This window comes from Sorex araneus, chromosome 3 (genome assembly GCF_027595985.1).
Source record: "Sorex araneus isolate mSorAra2 chromosome 3, mSorAra2.pri, whole genome shotgun sequence".
Lineage (NCBI taxonomy): Eukaryota > Metazoa > Chordata > Mammalia > Eulipotyphla > Soricidae > Sorex > Sorex araneus.
Window position 1 is genome coordinate 88,158,771 of NC_073304.1, and position 22,242 is coordinate 88,181,012.

A 22,242-nucleotide genomic window follows, 5' to 3' on the forward strand; every position below is an offset into this window, starting at 1 on the left:
TAAGAAAAAAAAGTATACTTTAATGATTCAACAATTCTTAGGATCCACTCAATATGTAATAATGCAATTACTATGCAATTATAGCAATATAATAATATAAATAGCAAATATTTATAAAACACTAATTATGCAAGGTACTATTTTATATATTTTGTACTATTAACTCATTTACTCTTTCAACCATCTTATGAGATAAGTACTATTATTATTGATATTATTCAGATGAAAAAAAAATGAGGCATACAGACAGTAAGACACTCAGAGTCTTATATCATGATTCTTTACAAAGTAGTGATGTGGCTTCACAAGCCACACTCTCAACTACCCAATATAATTGCTTTATTTCTTTCTCTGCAAGAAACTCCTTAAAATATGGGAGATTCATCAATAAGTGAAATCATACAATATAGAATACTATGAAGCTGTTAGAAGATGGGTCTCAGATTGGAGTGGCACCATCTCATAAGAAGCATCCAGAATATAAGGAGAAGATTTGTGTTTTTAGTCATCATAGGACTAGAAAGCACTATTACAGTTCAGTGGATGAGGGATCAGATATGTTAAATACCTTGCAATTCATGGGGCATAAAAAATTGCCAAGGCTACGAAGCAAAGAGTTCATTTAATAGATTTTTATGTAATATAAATTTTCCCCGCACAAGACATAATACTGAGTAAAAACAGGAAGTTGTGGAATGATAAGAGAATGGTATCATTTATACAAATGAAAATAGGCTGGATTACACAAAGTCATGTGCCACATAATGATGTGCTGGTCAACAACAGACCGCATATATGACAGCATGCCTAATATCTAGCTTCCACTAAAGGATCATGGGTTTTCTATCCAAGAGCCGTGGGCTAATGTATCCATAAACTCATGGAGAAGGCCCTGGCACCAGTGAAAGCTGCATTGATTTACTTAAAGCCTTAATTGGCCATATTTTCAAAATATATGAAGGTTAAGCTAGTTCCTCCAATGCCTATGGCTAGTTAGAGCTTGAAAAAAATAGTTAACCATGCCAAAGCTGGCAGCGTCAAACACAGCTCAGGGAACATGGTTAAATGATTTGGTGGCTACTGAAGTATAGAAGTAGTTTTATAACAGCAATAGCAAGTCAATAACCTGGTTATAAGGTTAGAATACCAAACTTTGATATTTGATTGTACTTTATTATCAAAGTATTCTTGAATATATGTGATCAGATTGGTATTTGGATAAAATATGTCAAAAGATGCTTTGAAAAAACATGTAAGGTGAACATACAATTTTTCCTTTAGTGGTAAACTGTACCACTGGAGTGGCTCTGGAGCTTTCTGGCACCACAGAGCCTAAGCAGCTCCACATCCTTGAACCCTAGCATTCAATCATCCCACCCAGCTGGTTAAATATCCTGGGAATGACCTCTGAGCCTGCTGAGCACTGCTTGGGAGGAGGCCCACAAAACAAAATAAAATGGAATCACCAGTTTCCAGTTTTGCTTTGTTTTACCTCTCTTCTTCCATAATAGAGTCTTCTTTCCCAGACATTTCTGATGTATTGTCATATATAAGTTTGTGGGTTTCAATGAAGTTTTTCTGTAAGGCAGACATCTGGGCCATGATCTTCTGACGATGCAACCTAGCAGCTTCTGCTTTTCTTTTTCGTTCTGCTTTTTCTTTGTCATGAGTAATCTGTGTGTTAAGATTCCACAAACAGTAGGTAAGACCTACTGTTAAAATTTACATGTACTAGTTAGTCAGGCAAAGTTTCCTATAGTAAAAGCCTGATAAAACTTGATTGCATTTTTTTTTTGTGTGTGTCGTGCTAGGGATTAAAACCAGGGCTTCATGAATGCAAAGGAAATGCTCTAAATCCTCAGATTTTTGATTACCCTTAATCCTAAACTCAATCTAATGTCTCAAAATTAATATACAGGTTCTATGACATCATACAACTTATTTCCCCCTCAGATATATTGATATTTACCATAAAAATTTGAGTGCCTAAATTTAAATTATCTAACAAACTTTTGTATTCAATAGGTTCACTGAAAAATAAATTTAAATCCAATAAAACTTTAAAATATTTTTATCAATCATATAATCATTAACACCTTTAGCCAACTAAATGATATCTAATGGTTGATCCTAAATGCACTGCAACTTTAACAAAACTGTGTAGGAAAATTGGTGCCATTTTATTTATTATTATGTTCATTCACTTTTAGGAATGACAGTTAATAACCACAGGTAATAAAATTCAAATTATTTTAAGATTAGAAAAATTAAAAGATTTATTACATTATGAAAGTATGTAAGGTAAGTATACTGCATTTCATAGAATTTAAATTCTCTTATGTTCCACAAGAAAGCTACAGTATGAGGGCAGAAACAAGATGGTCAGAAGAAACAGTTCTTTGATTCCTGCAGCATCAAGACAGAAAAAACATAAAAACTAAATATAAAGTACAGCACTCCACAAAGGGTCTCACAAGAGAAAACAGACAGCAGCTCAGGGAGACATCGCTACAGAATATAGAACTGTATATTGGACATTTGGAACTAAGGAGAATTGCCCTGAGTGGGGCAAGAGAAGAGAGACTGAAAGAGAAAAGGGACTTCAAGTCTGGCAAGTTAGTACTAGTCTGAAAATGCCATACTAGAGCAGGGAGAGGTGAGCTTAAAGGACTTAGAGAACATCAGCTTTACACCAGCATTAAGTCAGAACAGACTTGGGTTCTGGCAACACAGCACAGGACACAGGCGGCACTTGTGTCCTGGTGCCAGCAAGGAGCAGATACTCAAGAGGCCAGACACACCCAATAGCGCTGCTATCTTGGCTTTGCCCGACAGGCTCTCCTCCTGAGCTGATGAGGCCCCACCCCACCTTTCACCAGGCGGTTTCCTGCTATATGATTAGGCTTTTCACAGAGTTCACTGTTTGGGTCTTACTGGACATAATATCAGAACTTCTTCACCCCAACAATAGGTGGTGTGGACATACCAGGCTGGGACTGGGAACAGCCATCTTGGAGGTGGGCGCCACCCAGCAAGGGTTACATCACTGTTCTGTCCCATAGGGCTCATAGTCTTGACCACTCTAACAAGCTCATAAATCTCAGCTCCACTCTAACAGGCTCCACCCTTAAGGTTCTAGCTGCCAGACAATCCAACAGGTCAGCTCAGCATCAAAGGTAGTTCCCTCAAAGTGGGCACTTCTCCAACCTAAGTCAGGACACCTAGCAAAAGGCTCCAAAAAGTTTCATTTTGTGCCTGTATACACCATGTCAGAAAGAGACTAGGAGCTGACAGTACACAGCACAAACAGGGTACAAGTGTTCCCCAGGCCTGCCAGAGCAGCCAACACTGAGAAAGCAACTGGGAGTTGTCATCCCAAAGGCACTCTAGGAAGCAAACATTCTAGAGGTGGGCCTTGCTTATCACTATTTGAGGATATAATGAGGAAAATGAGGAAAAAAGCAAAACAGGAATAATGAGGAAAAAAGCAAAACAAAGGAATTAGGGCACATCAATACATGGAGACAGCTCAGGATCAGAACTCTTAATACTGAGGATGATGTCAATGCAACAATACACTCAGTGATCACGGAATCGAGGAAATCAACCTAAAAGGTATCAATAAACTCAAAGAAACATTGATGAAAAAAAATAAGAGCTTAACAGAATTGACAAAGCCAAAGAATATAGTAGCAGGATTCAGCAGGAGAAAGGAATAAGTAAAAAATTGAATTGGTGATCTCAAAGTCAAGGCACACAACATCAATAAGAGGTAACAGTGGGACTGCCGACTGGTTCAGCCCTTTGGGAAACAATATGGACAATTCTCAAAAAATTAGAAATTGAGCTCCCATTTGACCCAGAAATACCACTCCTGGGAAAATATCCCAGAGAGGCAAAAAGGTATAGTAGAAATGACATCTGCATTTGTATGTTCATTGCAGCACTGTTTACAATAGACAAAATCTGGAAAAAAACAGATGACTGGTTAAAGAAACTTCAGTACATCTACACAATGGAATACTATGCAGCTGTTAGAAAAGACAAAGTCATAAAATTTGCATATAAGTGGGTCAACATGGAAAGTATCATGTTGAGTGAAATGAGTCAGAAAGAAAGAGACAAACATAGAAAGACTGCACTTATATGTGGATTATAAAGTAGCAGAATGGGACACTAACACCCAAGAGTAGTAGAGATAAGAACCAGGAGGTCTGCCCCACAGCTTGAAAACTGGCCTCACAAGCTGGAGGAAAAGGCAGCACAGACAGAGAGGAACACCTAGTAGAGAATGTTGGGAGGACCCACTCGGGTTGAAAGCTGCGTACCAAAAGTAGACTATAAACCGAACATAATGACAATTCAATACCTCAATATTGTAGTTTGCAGTAGCAAACTACAACATCCAACAGGAGAGAGAACAAAAGGGAATGCCCTGCAGCAGAGGCAGAATGGGGTGGTGGGGGTTGGGATGGGGTGATGGGAGGGTAACTGGGATAACTGGTGGAGGAAAATGGGCACTGGTGGAGGGATGTAAACTAAACACAAACATGAAAGTTCATAAGTTTGTAACTGTACTCCACTAATAAAAATTTTAAAAAAACCCTAAAAAAAAAGAGGTAACAGAAAAGAAATTTTTTAAAAATGCTTTAACATTTGCAAATGGCACAACATGCTGTTAAATAATTACTGGATCAAAGAGGAAATTAATGAAGAAATAAAAAGAGCCCTTGAACTTGAAAAGACAAACTATCAGACACAGCAAAAGCAGAAGTAAATCTATGTCAGCACTATTATACCTCATCATTCTTGGTAGATTCTAATCCTGATGAAGTTGCTACAAATAAACATGATTTTTCTCTTAATCGCTTCACTGTGTCAAACATCTGTGAAAAATAAATGAAATATTAAAAGATTTGGTTAGACTGACCAGGAACAGAAATATTCACTAATTTCATTTTGTCATTCTGTCTCCAGATATCTTTGGCTTAAACATGTGAAATATCTGGGGCCAGAAAGACAGCACAGCAATTAAAGCATTTGCCTTGCACAAGGCTGACCTGGGTTCGATCCCTGGCACTCTATATGGTCCCCCCAACCTTACCAGGAGTGATCCCTGAACTCAGAGCTAGGAATAAGCAATGAGCACTACCAAAAACAAAAAACAAAACATAGGGGCCGGAGCGATAGCACAGCAGGTAGGGCGTTTGCCTTGCACGCAGCCGACCCGGGTTCGATCCCCGGCATCCCATATGGTCCCCCAAGTACCGCCAGGAGTAATTCCTGAGTGTAAAGCCAGGAGTAACCCCTGAGCATCGCTGGGTTGTGACCCAAAAAGAAAAAAAAAAAAACATAGACAAAAATACACTTAAGGAATAAGAAAAATAACCAATTTGTCAAATAAATATTAAAATAAATATTAATATAAATACAATATTAATATTAATTAATATCACTGTATCATTGTCATCCCGTTGTTTGTCAATTTACTTGAGTGGGCACCAGTAACGTCCCTATTACACTCAGCCCTGAGATTTTAGCAGCCTCTCCTTACTCGTCTTTCCCAATGGAGACTCTTTCAGGGTCAGGAGAATGAGACCTATCGTTACTGTTTTTGGCTTATAGAATATGGCACACCATGCTAATTTATATATATATTTAATATGTAAATATTAATTAATATAATATAAATAAATAGAAAAATAACTACTAATTGTCAAAACAATTTATATTCTAGTTAAAAATGATAAAACTAGAATGTCTATTTTAATTTTAAAATTTTCAAATATATGTCCTTTTCTTTCTTTCTTTTTTTGGGTCACACCTGGCGATGCACAGGGGTTACTCCTGGCTCTGCATTCAGGAATTACTCCTGGCAGTGCTCAGGGGACCATGTGGGATGCTGGGATTTGAACCCGGGTTGGCCGAGTGCAAGGCAAACGCCCTCCCCGCTATGCTATCGCTCCAGCCCCCCCTTTTCTTTTTTAAATTAAAGAACTATGATTTACAAAGTTGTTGATATTTGAATTTTAGGTATATAATAACTTTAATACCAATCCACCACCAGTGTCAATTTCCCTCCACCAGTGTTCCCATATTCCCTCTTTATCCCAACCCCGACCCTATCCCTGTCTGTCAACTTGACAGGCACATTACAAAGTTTCAGTGGTTACAGCTTAGATCTCATGTTTTCAGCTTTGTTGAATCTGTGTTTTGGATATACAGCTACACACTCACTCATACCATCAGTATAACTGAAGATCTGTTCTCCAGTGTTTCCCATTATCTATGCCCACCCCACCCCCCTAGATTTCTTTCCTTCTCTGTCTTTCTCCTCTCTAAACACTGGGGTCCAAGGTGATTCAGGCAGGCAGCCCCTTTTTACTCCAGTACATTTCCTTATCCAGTATTTTATATACCATAGATAAGTGAGATCATCCTGTGTTTGTCTTTCTTCTTCTGGCATACTTCACTCAACATGATTCTATTTCAGCTCCAAACATGTTGCAGCAAATTGCATGAAAATCAGAATATTTAAATACAATGAGGAGAAGCTCTATAACCTTTGCTTCATGTTTCCACTAGGAGGATTTTTCCACTGAAGTAATATTACTAGTTTCTTTCCCAATCCACTATTCACTCTTCTCTAAAGGTATTGGTAACCACGCAAATAGCACTGGTATCCACCTAACAGCTCAAGTCAACTCATCTTTGACTCCTTGATTTTCTTCATTCCTCTCCATCAACTTGACCATCAGCAAGTTCTATAGGATTTTACCACCAAAGTATAGTTGAGGACCAGAGAGATAGTACAGGGGTAAAGGCGCTTGCAGGCTCTGACCCCTGGTACATTTGGTCCCCTGAGCCCCACTGGGTGTGGCCCAAACTACAAAGGGGAAAAAAAAAGACCCAGGGGCCCGAGAGATAGTACTGCGGGTAGGGCATTTGCCTTGCACACAGCCAACCCAGGTTCAAGTCTAGCATCCCTTATGGTCCCCTAAGCACCGCTGGGAATGATTCATGAGTGTAAAGCCAGAAGTAGTCCCTGAGCACTGCCAGGTGTTGTAGGATATCATTGGCTTGTCCTTTCTCCCTTGCCACAAAGAATTTAGGATTATCTAGTAATAATCTCTAAACATTTTAAGACAACATTAGTATGTCCTATTCCCCTTGCCACAGGAAGCTTAGGTTTATCACAGCGCTCCTGAGGCACTTCCATTCCACTGCGTTTATCTGTAAACTCCTCTCTATGCTCTCTTCCCCAACCGGTTTATTACCTTTTCCCCCTAATCAGACTCTGTTAACTTGTAAGGTCAGATTCCTCAGAAATCTATGATTTTATATGTATGAGTGAAATATTGTCTTTCTCCTCTACTTATGTCTTTAGTTTAGTTTAAAGCAATGTCCTTTATGGACAAAGGAAGACATTTAATAGTATGCTTTATATCTTGGGATTTAATTGACTTTGAATATTATTCACTCCCAGGCATCTGCTTTCTCGACTTAAGCCTCAGTTGTCCGTAGTTCCCAGTACCCCAAAAGCAGGGTCCCGACGAGGGACTGAAGGGACCCAGGGCAAGCCCTGAGCTACCCTGGCATCGATATGGGCCACGCCAAAGAGCCACGATTCTTAACTATAAGTTAAGAGCTTGATCATGGACAAATGCTGTCAGAACCAGATATAAACTAAAGGGAGTGATAGCACAGCAGTTGGGCGTTCGCCTTCTACCACTCGGCCGACCTGAATTCGATTCCTCCGCCCCTCACGGAGAGCCCAGCAAGCTACGGAGAGTATCGAGCCCATGTGCGGCAGAGCCTGGCAAGCTACCCGTGCGTATTGGATATGACAAAAACAGTAACAATAAGTCTCTCAATGAGAGACGTTACTGGTGCCCGCTCGAACAAATTGATGAGCAACGGATGACAAACAACGAGACTAGACCCTGCTAGGGATAGGAAAGACTAATCTGGCCTGAGCACTGTAGTCTGAGATCAACATGACCCCAGGAGAGCAATTCCAGCACAGCAGGATCATCGTTGGACCCTAACACTAAATCATCCAGCCAATATACAGAGAGTGGCCCCTGAGCCCACTGAACCTTGTTTAGGAGATACCTCCCCTCCCTAAATAAAGAGACCAGATTATTAGATCCTTCAACAGTTTCCCACTATCTTAAAAAAAATAAAATTACATTTTTGGGGTTGGAGAAATAGTACAGCAGGTAGGGCACCTGCCTTGCATGTGGCCAACCTCCCATACCTTGCACCCAGGTTTGATTGCTACCACTCCATATGGTCTCCAGAGCCCCTCCAGGAGAGACCCTATGTGCAGAACCAGATATAAAACCTGGTCACTGCTGCATGTGGCCCCCAAATCAAACAAAAACCTTTTTGGAGGGTCACATCTAACAGTGCTCAGGGGACCATATGGAATACTGGGGATGGAACCTGGGTCAATTGCCTGAAAAGTAAGAGCCCTACCCGCTGTACTATAGCTCCAATACACAAAAGTCATTTTATACTCACAAGTGAAGTCTTATATAATGTGGCCCCTGGTTGTCCCCTGACCCTGTTGCTCACCTTTCTCTCTCTGCCATGTTATAATAGTCCATTGGCCTTCTTCCTGGATCACCTTTGACTTTTTGTAATGCTGTTCCTTCTTTCTGAAGTACTTTACCAAACTCTTGTAACACTAGCTCTAAATAATTCAGGTCCAATATGACCTCCTAAGAGATACCTTTTGTGATTATCTTTCTAAAGTTACCCTTCACTCATCTACTCAATTACCCTTGTCTTTTCTTGTCTGTTGTCTAAACACCAACTAGAGTGCCTGCTTCAAGAGAGCAAGCACATCTTTCATCTTGTTTAGAGACTAGATAGGAGCATGGTACACAAGGGCATTCAGTATACCTTAACTGAAAAACGACACATGAATAAGCACTTATTTTTATTTTTACTTTTTTGGGAGGACAATTTAGGCCACACCAATGTTTCTTCAAAGATCATTCCTGGCAGGGCTCAAGGTATGTGCCAGAGATCGAACCTGGATTGGTGGTGTGCAAGAAAAATGTCCAACCCAATGAACTATCTCTCTGGCTCCCATCATTTGTTTTTTAAAACCTTCATTAAAATAGGGAATATAATGTAAAAAAAACATTTAAAATATCAAAAATCATAAAAATCAGTAAAATGACTTTATAATTAGAGAAAACAATTGTTTTATTTAGAGGAAAAACACTACTACATTTTTATTTTTCCTGGGACTGGGGAATGAGGTTGTCTCTCACACATGTAAAATTCATGCTCTAGCACTGAGCAGCTATACCCTAGGTCTCATACACATGTAAACCAAGATTATAATTACCTGGAGTATCCATACTATCATGTCCTTCTGTCCTTCTAACTGGGGAATTCCTTTGAGTTTTTCTAAAAGCATTTGTATGTTCTGAGCATTTGTGGCTGAACTTCCCAATCCTTTACAAGACACAAATATTATATATTATAAACAAATATATCTTCATAATAGGTACAACCATAATTTATAAGTTATTTACTTTTGGCAACAAAATTAGATAATGAATTATTTAACTACAATTAATTTTAATAAAATAATCTAACTTTGCATCTTTCTCCTATATCTTCCGTTCTTCTGCTAGGTCAAAGTTACCTGGATGGTCTGTTTCTTGTCTTTCTTCCACTGTCTAAGAGAATATTTAATAAGAATCAAAGCTCCCAAAATATGGAAATGAGAGAGGTTATATCCACAAATGAAATAGGTTTATGATGTCCTCAGAGAATGTAAAAAATATAGTGTATAAATGGAAAATGAGATGCCTTTTTCTTATGATTCTTATACTAAATGTCTCTGAGATGCACTTTTAAATCCTATTTTAATTAGGTAGCGTTTAATAAAAGTCAAATCTAAAGACTATTCTGTTCTTCCAGGTTGAAAACAATACAAAATAAGCATAATCTCATTTGCTCTGACTTCTGTTATTATTTTAAATTCAGGGAAAATGATCAATTTTCTTCCATAGATGGATAGTGTGAATGCTATGTATGACGCAATAGCATATATCTGTAATGTTGAAGTATGAAAGCAAGAAGCCAATGATGTATGCAGCCTCATGGCAGAAATATGCATTAGTAAGATTGCAGTAGAGAATTAAAAATATCATTCATATTGTTTAAAATATTTGTTAATTTCTGAAGATGCCAGGAAAAGACAATTTCAGAGTTTTCTGTGTTTTAAGGACTGGCAGAACAAACTCTAAACTTTTAATTAAAGATCTAAACTTTTAATTATGTATTAATTAGCTGAAACTGTTGAAAATAACACTAAAACATACTTGAAGCCTTATGGTAAAAGTCAAAAGTCACTTCCTCTTCAGGAACTTTTTGAAGCTGTTGCTTTTCTTCCAGTAAGCCCAATGCAAGAATATGAAATGCCTAAAGGAGGAAAATATGAGAAAATTTTTTAAAATCATGCTTCTTCTGGTAAGTATAATTCAAATGACGATGTTAAAATGAGCACTCCATTTTTTTTTCTTTTTGGGTTACACCAGCGATGCACAGGAGTTACTCCTGGATCTGCACTCAGGAATTACTCCTGGTGGTGCTCAGGGGACCATATAGGATGCTGGGAACTGACCCCGGGTTGCCACGCACAAGGCAAACACCCTATGTGCTGTGCTACCACTCCAGCCCCAATGAGCACTCTATTAAGTTAAAAGAAAAAGGGGGGGGTGATAAAGGTTATAAATAAATAGCTTGGGCTGGAGTGACAGTACACCATGCCTTGTAAGCAACTGACCTGGGTTTGATCCCTGGTACCCTGTACTATCCCAAGTCCCACCAGGAGTCCTGAGCACTGCTAGGTATGGTCCAAAATCAATATTAAAATAAAAATAAGTAAGGAAATAAGCAGTATCCAGAAATATACAAAAATGTAAAATATTATATATTTATTTGAAGAAACATGACAAGAATAAACTCATCCTTAGATTTAGAGTATTAGAACAGCAAAAATTTTAGGGTTTAACATAATACAGAGCAAGTAAAGGTGTTGATAAGCGAAACTTTTCACCACACTAGCAATGAGTAACTTCAGTGCAACATTTTGAGAGGCCAATCTGAGAACATCTATCAACAATGCATAAAATTTAGACATATCAGCCAGAATTAGCATAATAGATATGCTTATTTAAGTATGCACAAGTATTTGTATATGTTGTTTGTTACACAAAAACAACCTGAAAGTCTACTAATAGGAGACTGGTTAAATGTAGTCTGGATATTTGCAGCGATCATGAAATGCAGCGATCAGGAGTGTGCTAATGTGGAATGATTACCAGAAGATACAAATGTTTATGTTTACTACTGCTATTATTATTATTATTATTATTATTATTTTCACTCCCAGCAGTGTTCAGAGATAACTCCTGGCTCTGCACTCAAGAATTACTCCTGGCTGTGCTTGGGAGTCCATATAGAATGCTGGGGATTAAACCCAGTTCAGCCACACTGTACTATCTCTCTGGTCCCATATATAAAACTTTCAACAGGCATTGTATGAAGAAAAATTAACTTTTTGTTTCAACTATATCTAAGGTTTGAAAGATTTATGGCATGTATTAATTAGTTATAATAAAGGTTGTAATATATGTATATAGAATAATAGGATTTTAGAACCTATAAGCCAATAAAAGACAAAAAAGAAAAGTTACTTAGGTAGGAGCTAAATTATATTCAGTTATAGCTACTAAAGATGGCATGGTTAAGTAATTTATAACAATAACACAAAAAATATAGCTGCTTCCACTTAAGAAGCTAATTATCAAGTGGTGCTCACAAGCTACTTCTAACTCTATACTTAGGGCTCACTCTTGACAGTTCTTGGAAGATCATACATATTGGTGGGGATGGGATTGAGATTGGCTACATGAAAGAAAATGGTCTTAACACCTATAATGTCTCTCTGGTATGGAGCAGAACTTTAAAAATGAAAAAAAGTGTATATATGCATATATATTGAATATAGTTCCCAAGATGCCAAAATTATGAGGAAGTGACACCAAGGAAATCTGTACCATCTTCAAACTATTTTTAATCATCTGATGGTCTCAGGTATTCTGATTGTGCTGTTCTAGCTGAGAAAAGTAAGATTAGGGATCTTCGCCAGAATTCTAAAGCTTAAAGTATTGAAAATGTATCAGGAATACAAACCATTTGGAGCATCCCTTCAGTCCACAAATTAGAATCTGCATCTATTGCCCGTTCAAATATTGTCCTGAGAATGTACATCATGATATCACAATTGAGAAGGTTAATCACTTTGCTAAATGCAAGGCAGAATTCAGGAGGTGGTGGTGGTGGTAATGCTACAATGGGTGGGGAAGGAAGGTAAAAGAGACACATACATTTTAATTTGCGTTATCATTACATGCTAAATACCAAAAGACAACATGTAGATTATGTGTGTAATCTATGTATTAGGTGTAACAAAATACCTAATTTCAGCAATTAAAAACATAAATGTCAAGAGAAATAGGTCACTGTCAGTCACCCCAAATAAACTCAATTTGCTATGTAATATTAAAATTCTACCACTACTGAATTAGGTCATATCTTAATACAGTAAGAAGAAATAAAGGATTTATTTAATTTTTATATTCTCCATTTCAAAACACAAGAACAAAAATAAAATGCTATGTTTTGCTATGACCAAACCACAGAAAATAGAGTCAATTGAGAATCTCACTTTTTACCTTCATCTTTGTTTTCTTGTTTTCTCTTTTTCTTCTGCATATGTTCGGCCTATATATAAAATTTTAAAACTCTATTTTAAAATACATTCATTATCACGCATGAAACAAATGGAATACTTTGAAGCAGAAAGTAAAATCTAGAACATATGTTTCTTTCAAACTGAGGTCCTTATACACATACTACTGAGGTATGCCCTAGAATGTATATTAATTCTAAGCAACAACTAGCCTAAGCTTGCATATGAAATTTTATTATATGAATGTTATACATCTTTTGCAAAAGATAAAAATCCACCTTTATTAAAAGTACATTATTGGGGCTGGAGAGATAGCACAGCGGGTAGGGCGTTTGCCTTGCACGCGGCCGACCCGGGTTCAAATCCCAGCATCCCATATGGTCCCCTGAGCACGGCCAGGGGTAATTCCTGAGTGCAGAGCCAGGAGTAACCCCTGTGCATCGCCAGGTGTGACCCAAAAAGCAAAAAAAAAAAAAAAAAAAAGTACATTATTAAAAGAAGCCATCAAGTAAATGAGTCATCTTTAACTTAGAAAAAGATAATTTTTGGTTTAATCAGAAATATTTTAAAATTGCCTCTATACTTTTAAATAATACTGTCATCCACTGTCATCCCGTTGCTCATCGATTTGTTCAAGCGGGCACCAGTAACGTCTCTCATTGAAAGACTTATTGTTACTGTTTTTGGCATATCAAATACGCACGGGTAGCTTGCTAGGCTCTGCTGTGCGGGCTCCATACTCTCAGTAGCTTGCCGGGCTCTCCGAGAGGGGCAGAGGAATCGAACCGTGTGAAAGGAGAATGCCCAACTGCTGTGCTATCACTCCAGCCCCGTAAATAATACTACTGATTCAAATTTAATTTCTTGGAATGGTTAATAACCTTTGGTAATGAGAATATAAACCTAAGGGAAACTAACTCCACCTCCTGTGGAATCAGAAAGTATAAAGAGCGTTTTAGGCTTATTTATTAAAAGAGAATATCTTTTCCTACCTTGCTATGCTGTGTTTTAGAGTAATGATAAAAATACATGTTGAAATCTTTCAGTGATTCATCTTTAAGTTCATAAACGCCATGACCTGATACACCTGGTTTCCTAAGAAGATTTAAAAAAAAAATTGTAAGATGAACTATGGTGCTACTGAAGTACAAAACAAGAAGAGCCTAAAAGTAAATCTAAGTTAAAATCTGCAGTAAGAAAACAATCATTTATCATTTACTTTACTAAATTCACAGCAATAGCAATAAAGGGCCAATGGCAACACAACATAATTAATCCATAGAACTAAGTTTGTGAGATGTGGTGGGAGTTGAACTTGAAGGGGAGAGAAATAGGTGTGGTATCCGAATTATGTACACATGAAACTAGTATTAATTGTATTTGTTTGTTTGGTTTTTCATTTTAGGGCCACACCAAACAATGCTTAACAATTACTCTGGCTCTGCATTCAAGAATCACTCCTGGGGCTGGAGCACAGCAGGTAAGCTGTTTGCCTTGCAAACGGTCAACCCGGGTTCGATTCCTGATCCCCAGCATCACATATGGTCCCCGGAGCATCGCCAGGAGTAATTCCTGAGTGCAGAGCCAGGAGTAACCCCTGTGCATCGCCGAGTGTGACCCAAAAAAGAAAAAAAAAAAAGAATCACTCCTGATGGTCTTGGGGGACCATATGGGAAGCCAGGAATTGAACTCAGGTTGGCTGCATGGAAGGCAAGTGCCTTATGTGCTATGCTATCACTCCAGTTCCATTAACCGTATTTTAAATAACAGTACCTCAAACAATAAAGATAAATTTTAAAATAAATAAGACATAAAAGGGGAGAGGTTGGGTCACTCCTGGTTTACTCATGTCTTACTCCTAGTATATGTGGTGCAGGGGATCACACCAGAGTCATGACATGTAAGGCAAGTAAATTATCTGCTGTAACTAATCTCCCCACCCCACTAACATTTGTTTTAACCTTAGTATAAAAGTTGCCTGCACAACCATATTACAAAGCATCATCTAAGTTCAAACCTGCAGTGATGACAGGAAATGATGTCTTTATCAAAATTCACACAAGCATACACAGTATTAAATCTCTATACAGCACTATTTTTTAAAGCATCAAAACCCAAACAAACATATAATCTCTTGCACTTAATTTCTATTTATTTCTAACAATATTTTGTCTTTTTCTCAAATTTGTTAAAAATTTCTTTACTTTTTCTCCTTTCCTTTGTTGTTGCACTGACCAGTGGTCACACACACACTGGTTGTAGTGCTCATATATTTTGCTGTGGTGCACATATTAGATGTTGTGCTTTCACATACACACACACATGGTTACAGTACAGTATACAGGAGACCATATACTTTGTCATGAAACTGGGGATCCCAGGACGCAGTGTCACAACATTTGTGGTCTCATACCTTGTGTTGGTCTCAGATCTCAGTCAGGGCACTGATCTATCACCTAGATCCTCTGCCAAATTCTTTTCTTTTTTCCTTTTATTGAGGGCAGAGCCTGGCAAGCTACCCGTGGTGTATCTGATATGCCAAAAACAGTAACAAGTCTCACAATGGAGATGTTACTGGTGCCCACTCGAGGAAATCAATGAACAACAGGATGAGGAAGAGAAGCAGGGTTCCCCGGTATTTTTTTTTCTTTTTGGGTCACACCTGACTATGCACAGGGGTTACTCCTGGCTCTACACTCAGGAATTACTCCTGGTGGTGCTCGGGGGACCATATGGGATGCTTGGAATCGAACTCGGGTCGGCCGCATGCAAGGCAAACGCCCTAACCACTGTGCTATTGCTCCAGCCCCGGTTCCCCAGTATTGCTCTGAGATCTAGAGATTATTCCCAACAATAGTAGGAGCCAGTTAACTCTGAGGGACCTCAGAATGCAGGATTCAAACTTGGAACCTCATACAAAGAACACACGTAATCCACCCATGTGAGTTTTCTCAAGCCCCTCTGTCAAGTTATCATTATTTTTATTTCTCACTTTTTGTAGTGTCAGAGATCAAACTCAGGATCCCACACATATTTGTAAGTAAAATATTTCATGTAACATTATTAGAGTATAAAAATGGCTATATTCTCATTTTAATATAATATGAAACCAGCAATTGTATGACTACAATATCAGCAATATTAGATAAAGTAGAAATTTACTGCCAATATGAATTTTTTAATTTTAAGAATTAACCCACTTAAACAGCAGCTAGGGCACTTGTCTTACATATGGCTGACCTAGGTTTAATTCCCAGCACCCCATATGGTTCCCAAGCCCTGCAAGAAGTGATCCCGGAGTGCAGAGCCAGGAGTAAGACTTTGAGCATCACTGGGCATGGCCCTCAAACAAAACAAAAAGAAATTAACCCACTTAAAATATTATTTCCTTTATTGCTTTTGACATGGTGGTGCTCAGGGGCTAACTAATGATGCTTGAGGGACAGTGATTTAAAGGTCTGCAAGTTCAAGTCATCTTCCTGGATCCACCCCACCCGCCTCCATTTTACTGTATCTCAACAAATCAAAGATTCTAACATTACATAAGTGTGCTTAAATAAGTATAAGTACATAAGAGAAAACATAGCAAAACTAAGTTATGGCTTGAAATTAAGAGGAGAGAGGTGATTAAAAAAACAAGTCTTTGGCTCAAAGGAATAGCATAGTGGCTTAGAACATATTGGTCATGATTTCAAATCCCTAGCTTCCCACATGTACTAGGCATAGTCCTGACAGCTCTGCTGTCTGCTATCTCAGGTATCACAAGTGATTTCTGGTATATGATAGCCAGGTGTGTATGATCAACACAAAGGGATCTGAGTTACAGACTTCACTGAGTTACAGACTAAAGAGAAGTGCAAACATCACAGCCAGGAGGTGTGTGACCCCTACCAAACATGTATATGAGGGTCACTACAATGATCCAAACAAATTTGAAAAAAAAAATCAATCTCTGGACTGCAATACAATTTCAAAATTTAAAGGAATGCAAATTCTTCACTATGGTTGAGTAAGCAAGTACCACAACCTTACAAGCTTCCCTTAGCAAGAACCACAACTAAAAATGTGAGTTCAATAACCAGGTTTGTGTGTGACTTCTAGTCACTGCAACAAGAAAATAGAAAGGGGAAGGAATTTTTTTAAAAAAGAATAGTAAAAGAATCTCTTTGTTTACTAAACTTAGTATCATAAATATTTCTCACCACTCAAAAATACTAATTTCTTCAACAAATATATAAACTATAAACTCCATGTGCCCCTCATTCTTACCCCTCCTAATCGATAATTTATTCCTGTTCTTAGCAGTACAAACAAGAACTTTAACACTGCTGCAAAGTATTCAAAATCTAAGAATTAAGAATTAGTTTACCATCTCTCAAAAGAAGCATAAATAATAAGTACTTACTTAAATGTGGCCACTTTGTTAATAACATTCTCTAGTCCTGTTTCATTATTTTCCTGTGGAAACAATACTACTTGTTATTTTTATGTTCATGCACTGATTTTTTTCTTCTTTACTATGAATTGAAATACTTTAAAAAGTATTCCCAAAGTATTTTTTAAGCAATAACATAAGTTTCCAAAGAAATTTAGTTTCAAAATAATTACATCTAAAACCAATCAGCCATATTTTTGAGGACTGACTGAACTCAGGATCTCATACATAAGGTCAGTGTTCTACCTGTGAGCCACATCCCTGGCCCTCAAAAACCAAATATTTTTAACTGAGGTACAACATACGTGCTTTTTCAAGAAGAATCTAAGTTTACCTTCACATGAAGGTAGCGTGTCCACGTATGTGTACACACATAGCTTTACCAAGTGTTCAAAGAAAAAAGAGCTTCTCTCTATGTAGTATTACTGTCACTTAAGCTACATGCATATATCATATTAAACCCTAAATACTTAACAAAATAAATGAGATCTACAGCAAAATACATGCACACATACATAAACACACACATGCACACTTACTAAAATATACTCTGGTTTCTACAAGTTTAATACTTTTTTTTTCCTGATTAGCCTGAAGTTTTCCTTGAGCAAGAAACTATAACTAACATGAAGCAGTTCATTTATTTTATTTTATTTTATTTTATTTGTGTGAGTGAGTGTCAGTGTGAATGTGTGTGTATGTGTGTGTGTGGTATGTCTGGATTGAACCCAGGTCCTCATACATAATATGAAGTAATTAAAAACCAGAATAAGAACCTAATAATGACACTAGGTTTGGTTTACAGATTCCTATAGACTTGGAAAATGAAGAAATTTAGTCTCTCTTTTTTTTAAAAGAAAAAGTGTGTTTAGGGGTATAGTAGCAAAAATCTGGGTATATACAAAAGCAATTATTTGCAGTCTATAGTATGTCTATTACTAGTGATGTGTGAAATTATCTCAGGAAGCATTAAAATTTTAAAATTTTTGAATAGCGTTATATTTTACAGTTTATTAGAGAATAAACATGAAACATCTACAATTTCAAAGATAATACAATTGCTAAGAAAAAATAAAAGTATATTGATTTTAAGTGTATTAATAATAAAATATTGGTAAATTGGTATTTAAAACTTGTGAATGTGATAAATTCTCACATTTTGTGAATCAGTTAAGAATATAGCTAGAAGTGGTGGTAGAGAATGGGCACTGGTGAAGGGATAGGTTCTCGAACTTTGTATGGGGGAAACATGAGCACAAAAATGTATAAATCTGTAACTGTACGTGAATCACCTCACGGTGATTCACTAATTAAAAATAAATAAATTTTAAAAAATAAGGGATTACCTTGATAGAAAATAATTTGTAATAATAACTGGGAATAATGCCTTAAAAAAAAAAGAAAAATATAGCTAGAGGGGCTGGAGCGATAGCACAGCGGTTAGGGCATTTGCCTTACATGCTGCCAACCAGGGTTCGATTCCCAGCATCCCATATGGTCCCCTGAGCACCGCCAGAGATGATTCCTGAGTGCAGAGCCAGGAGTAACCGCCGAGCATCACCAAGTGTGACCCAAAAAAAGCAAAAAAAAAAAAAAAAAAAGAATATAGCTAGGGGCTGGAACAATAGCACAGTGGGTAGGGAGTTTGCCTTGCACGTGGACAACCCGGGTTCGATTCCCAGCATCCCATATGGTCCCCTGAGCACCGCCAGGAGTAATTCCTGAGTGCATGAGCCACGAGTAACCTCTGTGCAACGCCGGGTGTGACCCAAAAAGCAAAAAAAAAAAAAAAAAAAAAAAGGGACAAATAATTTTGGGTGAAAAACGATCAACAATCAAAACTTATTCCAAGTCTACTTCTCTGGAAATTAGTTTAATTTTCTGATTCTTCATAAAATAAATATTTGGGACTATTTTAATATCTGTAAATTGAAAAATAATCAAGTATTGCCTGTAGAGCCACACCAGTAGACCTCCAATCACACAGAATAGAGATATGAGAATTCACTCATTCTTCAAGGCATGGGATAGTATTAGATCTTTTGTTTTTATTTTGGGCCACACCAGGCAATGCCAAGGGCTTACTCCTGGCTCTGCACTCAGGAATCACTTCTGGTGGTGCTGGCAGGGATGCAACAGGGGGCGGGGATGGGACGAATCTGGGCTGGCTGCACGCATGGCAAGTGCCCTACTTACTGTTGTATCATTTTGGCCCCAGTGGTATCAGCTTTTAAACAGACCACCCAGCAAGTTAAAGGGCTTCTATTTTCCTTCTTTTCTGCCCCTACAGTTTGATTTGTATCATAGCGCAATATTCCTCTGGTCTTTCCTTAGTCATTTGACACTTCTTGTGCATGCAGGCATTTTTCCTAATACAATCTTAAAATCATCTTCAAGCGGATGTTTTAATATCTATTTCTCCTAATGCAAATAAATCTAATATTTCAGGTAGCCCCTTTAACCTTTGAAGAAAGTAAATAAAAAGTCAAGGAGTTTCTTTCTCTAAAATGTTATCTAACTAATCTGAATCTTCTTTTGATAATTGAGTGCCATATGATTTAACCTATGTAAATAAAGAAATTAAAGTAACTTAACACAATATTATTTACTATCTATTCTCACAGAACCGTTTTCAACTCTGGCACTGAAAATATATTTCAGGGGTTGGAGCAACAGCACATCGGTTAGGGCATTTGCCTTGCATGGGAGTAATTCCTGAGTGCAGAGCCAGGAGTAACCCTTGTGCATTGCAGGTTGTGACCCAAAAAGTAAAAAAAAAAAAAAAAAAAAAAATTGCATTAAATTTTATCTAGCACTTGTATCATATTGTGGTAATTATCACGTCTTCCCTATTATAAATAAAACTTAAAAAATTACTTTCTAATATGTTTTAGTTTCCATGAAACAGGAAAAACATATAAATGTAAAATTGAAGAGTAAGAGTGAAGAGAATTAAGAAAACCAAAGTGGAAAAACAGGCCTATAAAAGTAAGAGTGTTCACAAATGAATCTTGCAACCCAGCAGCTCGCTGCAGGGAAGGCTCCAGACCATGCGCCAGGCTGATTTCACTGGGGCACCTCCAATGAGAGCAGGCTTCCTCTCTTTCCGCCCGCACCAGATGAACCCCAGCAGCCACAATCTCCGACACCCTCAGGGTGATCTTCACAGGTTCATCCTGGGCCCCCCAGCAAAGAGAATAAATCCAATCAAAAACCCAAGTATGCAGCACCAGTGACTGAAAACGCCAGGCCTCAAGGGGTTAGGACTGGGCTGTACCTTCCCATCTCCCAAGGGGTCCTTGGCTGTCACACCCATGAACTGCTTTTGGGTGCCACTGAAGCGCATTAAAGGCCAGAGACTCACAAATAAATCTCAGACCTGAGCAGCTCGCTGCAGGGATGTCTCCGGACACCAATTATATAAATTTTTGTATCTAGTACTACTCCATTTTTTTCTTTTTTGTTGAATCACTATGAGACAAACTGTTACAGATATCGAATACTATTCATAAACAAGCAATACAAAATAAATTATCTAGCATCTGCCTGTAGGGCAGGCTTGAGTGGAGGCAGGAAACTTGAAATAATGGTGGAATTGGTGTTGAAATATTGAATGTAGTCAATTATTGTGATCAACTTTATGAAAATAAAGTTCAAAAATGTTTTAAAATGCAGAGTGTTAGGTGAAGGGATGGGTGTTGGAACATTGTATGACTGAAACTCAATCATGTAACTATATCTCACTTCTTTAAAATTGTGATTCAATTTTAAAATGCACAAAGTGTTTTATCCTAAGAAAGAAAACCTGGTTTCATAACAGAAAGTAAATATTCTGGGATTTATTTTTTGGGGGTCATACCCAGAAATGCACAGGAGTTACTCCTGGCTCATGCACTCAGGAATTACTCCTGGCAGTGCTCGGGGGACCAATGAGATGCTGGATCAGCTGTGTGCAAGGCAAATGCCCTACCCGCTGTGCTATCGCTCCAGCCCCAGAAGAAAGTAAATATTCTGAATATTTCCAAAATACTTCCTAATGCAGAAAAGCCCAGAATTATACCACTAAAAAATAGGTGAGTTTTATATCTGTAAAATTTGGTAAACAAGTGTTCTTAAAACTCTGAAATAACTCCAGTAAAATAGAAAAAAGCTCCTTTAGAGGTGAATAAATTGGAAAAAAAAATCAAAACTGGACTTACATTCTCAGGTAAATTTTTGGCAATGGCACTGTGTGGCATGGGTTCAATGCAGAGTAAGTGAATAATTTCTCTCATTGTGACCTCTTCCTTGGTCACATTCCCCACTCCAGGTACATAACGTTCTCCTAACACAAAAATAAAAATAAAAAGTAAAAAAATAATTTCTTTCTACCATGTGATGACTTGAGAGCACAGGTAAACAAGACCCTTCAATTAGATTTATAGTGTCTTATTCAGTAAACAAGGTATATGGCATTGAACGAGCAGTAATCAGTACAGAAAAACTGTTTTCATAAAAATTTATCTATTTCAACAATTTTATGTCTACTTGTTTAACAAAGATCAAAATAAGAACTAAGAAACAAATTACTTTAAATTATCACATATATGAAACTATTTTTCTTGAATTCTTTTTATAGTTTTATAACTTTTTAACATATATAAGGTTTATCACAGGTTTATCATAGTGCTAACATTTATGGTTTTGATGTATACTGTTACTACATCTTACCACTAAAGTGCCCAAGACCCTCCACCAATATCCTTGTGTTACCTCCAGTTCCCTCCTCATTCTTTTCCATCTCCTCCAATCACCAGCCCACCCTTGCTTATCTCAGTTTTGTAATCATGTATGGTCAAGGGTTTATCATCATTCAATACTGTCAACTCTTGTTCTGTTTCTTTATCACTAAGTAAGATCCTCTGGTATTTTTCCTTCTCCCTCTGACTTATTTCTGCTAACATAACTCCAGTTTCATCCACAATGCAGTGAAATACAAGATTTCATCTTCTGTCATGGCTACAGAAGTATTCCATTATTTATG

At 37.6% G+C, this 22,242-nt stretch overlaps 1 protein-coding gene across 1 annotated transcript in view; it reads right to left on the reverse strand.

The window, feature by feature from the left end:
* The window catches only part of UBR1 (ubiquitin protein ligase E3 component n-recognin 1), a 154,263-nt gene that overhangs the window by 54,715 nt on the left and 77,306 nt on the right, over positions 1-22,242 (reverse strand). The window contains exons 21-29 of the mRNA XM_004609603.2: positions 21,419-21,543; positions 17,190-17,242; positions 13,777-13,879; positions 12,768-12,816; positions 12,226-12,380; positions 10,350-10,449; positions 9,365-9,474; positions 4,800-4,886; positions 1,493-1,674 (exon numbers count right to left, since the gene is read on the reverse strand). Coding sequence (XP_004609660.1) covers positions 1,493-1,674; positions 4,800-4,886; positions 9,365-9,474; positions 10,350-10,449; positions 12,226-12,380; positions 12,768-12,816; positions 13,777-13,879; positions 17,190-17,242; positions 21,419-21,543 — 964 coding nt within the window. The remainder of the gene's footprint in view (positions 1-1,492; positions 1,675-4,799; positions 4,887-9,364; positions 9,475-10,349; positions 10,450-12,225; positions 12,381-12,767; positions 12,817-13,776; positions 13,880-17,189; positions 17,243-21,418; positions 21,544-22,242) is intronic.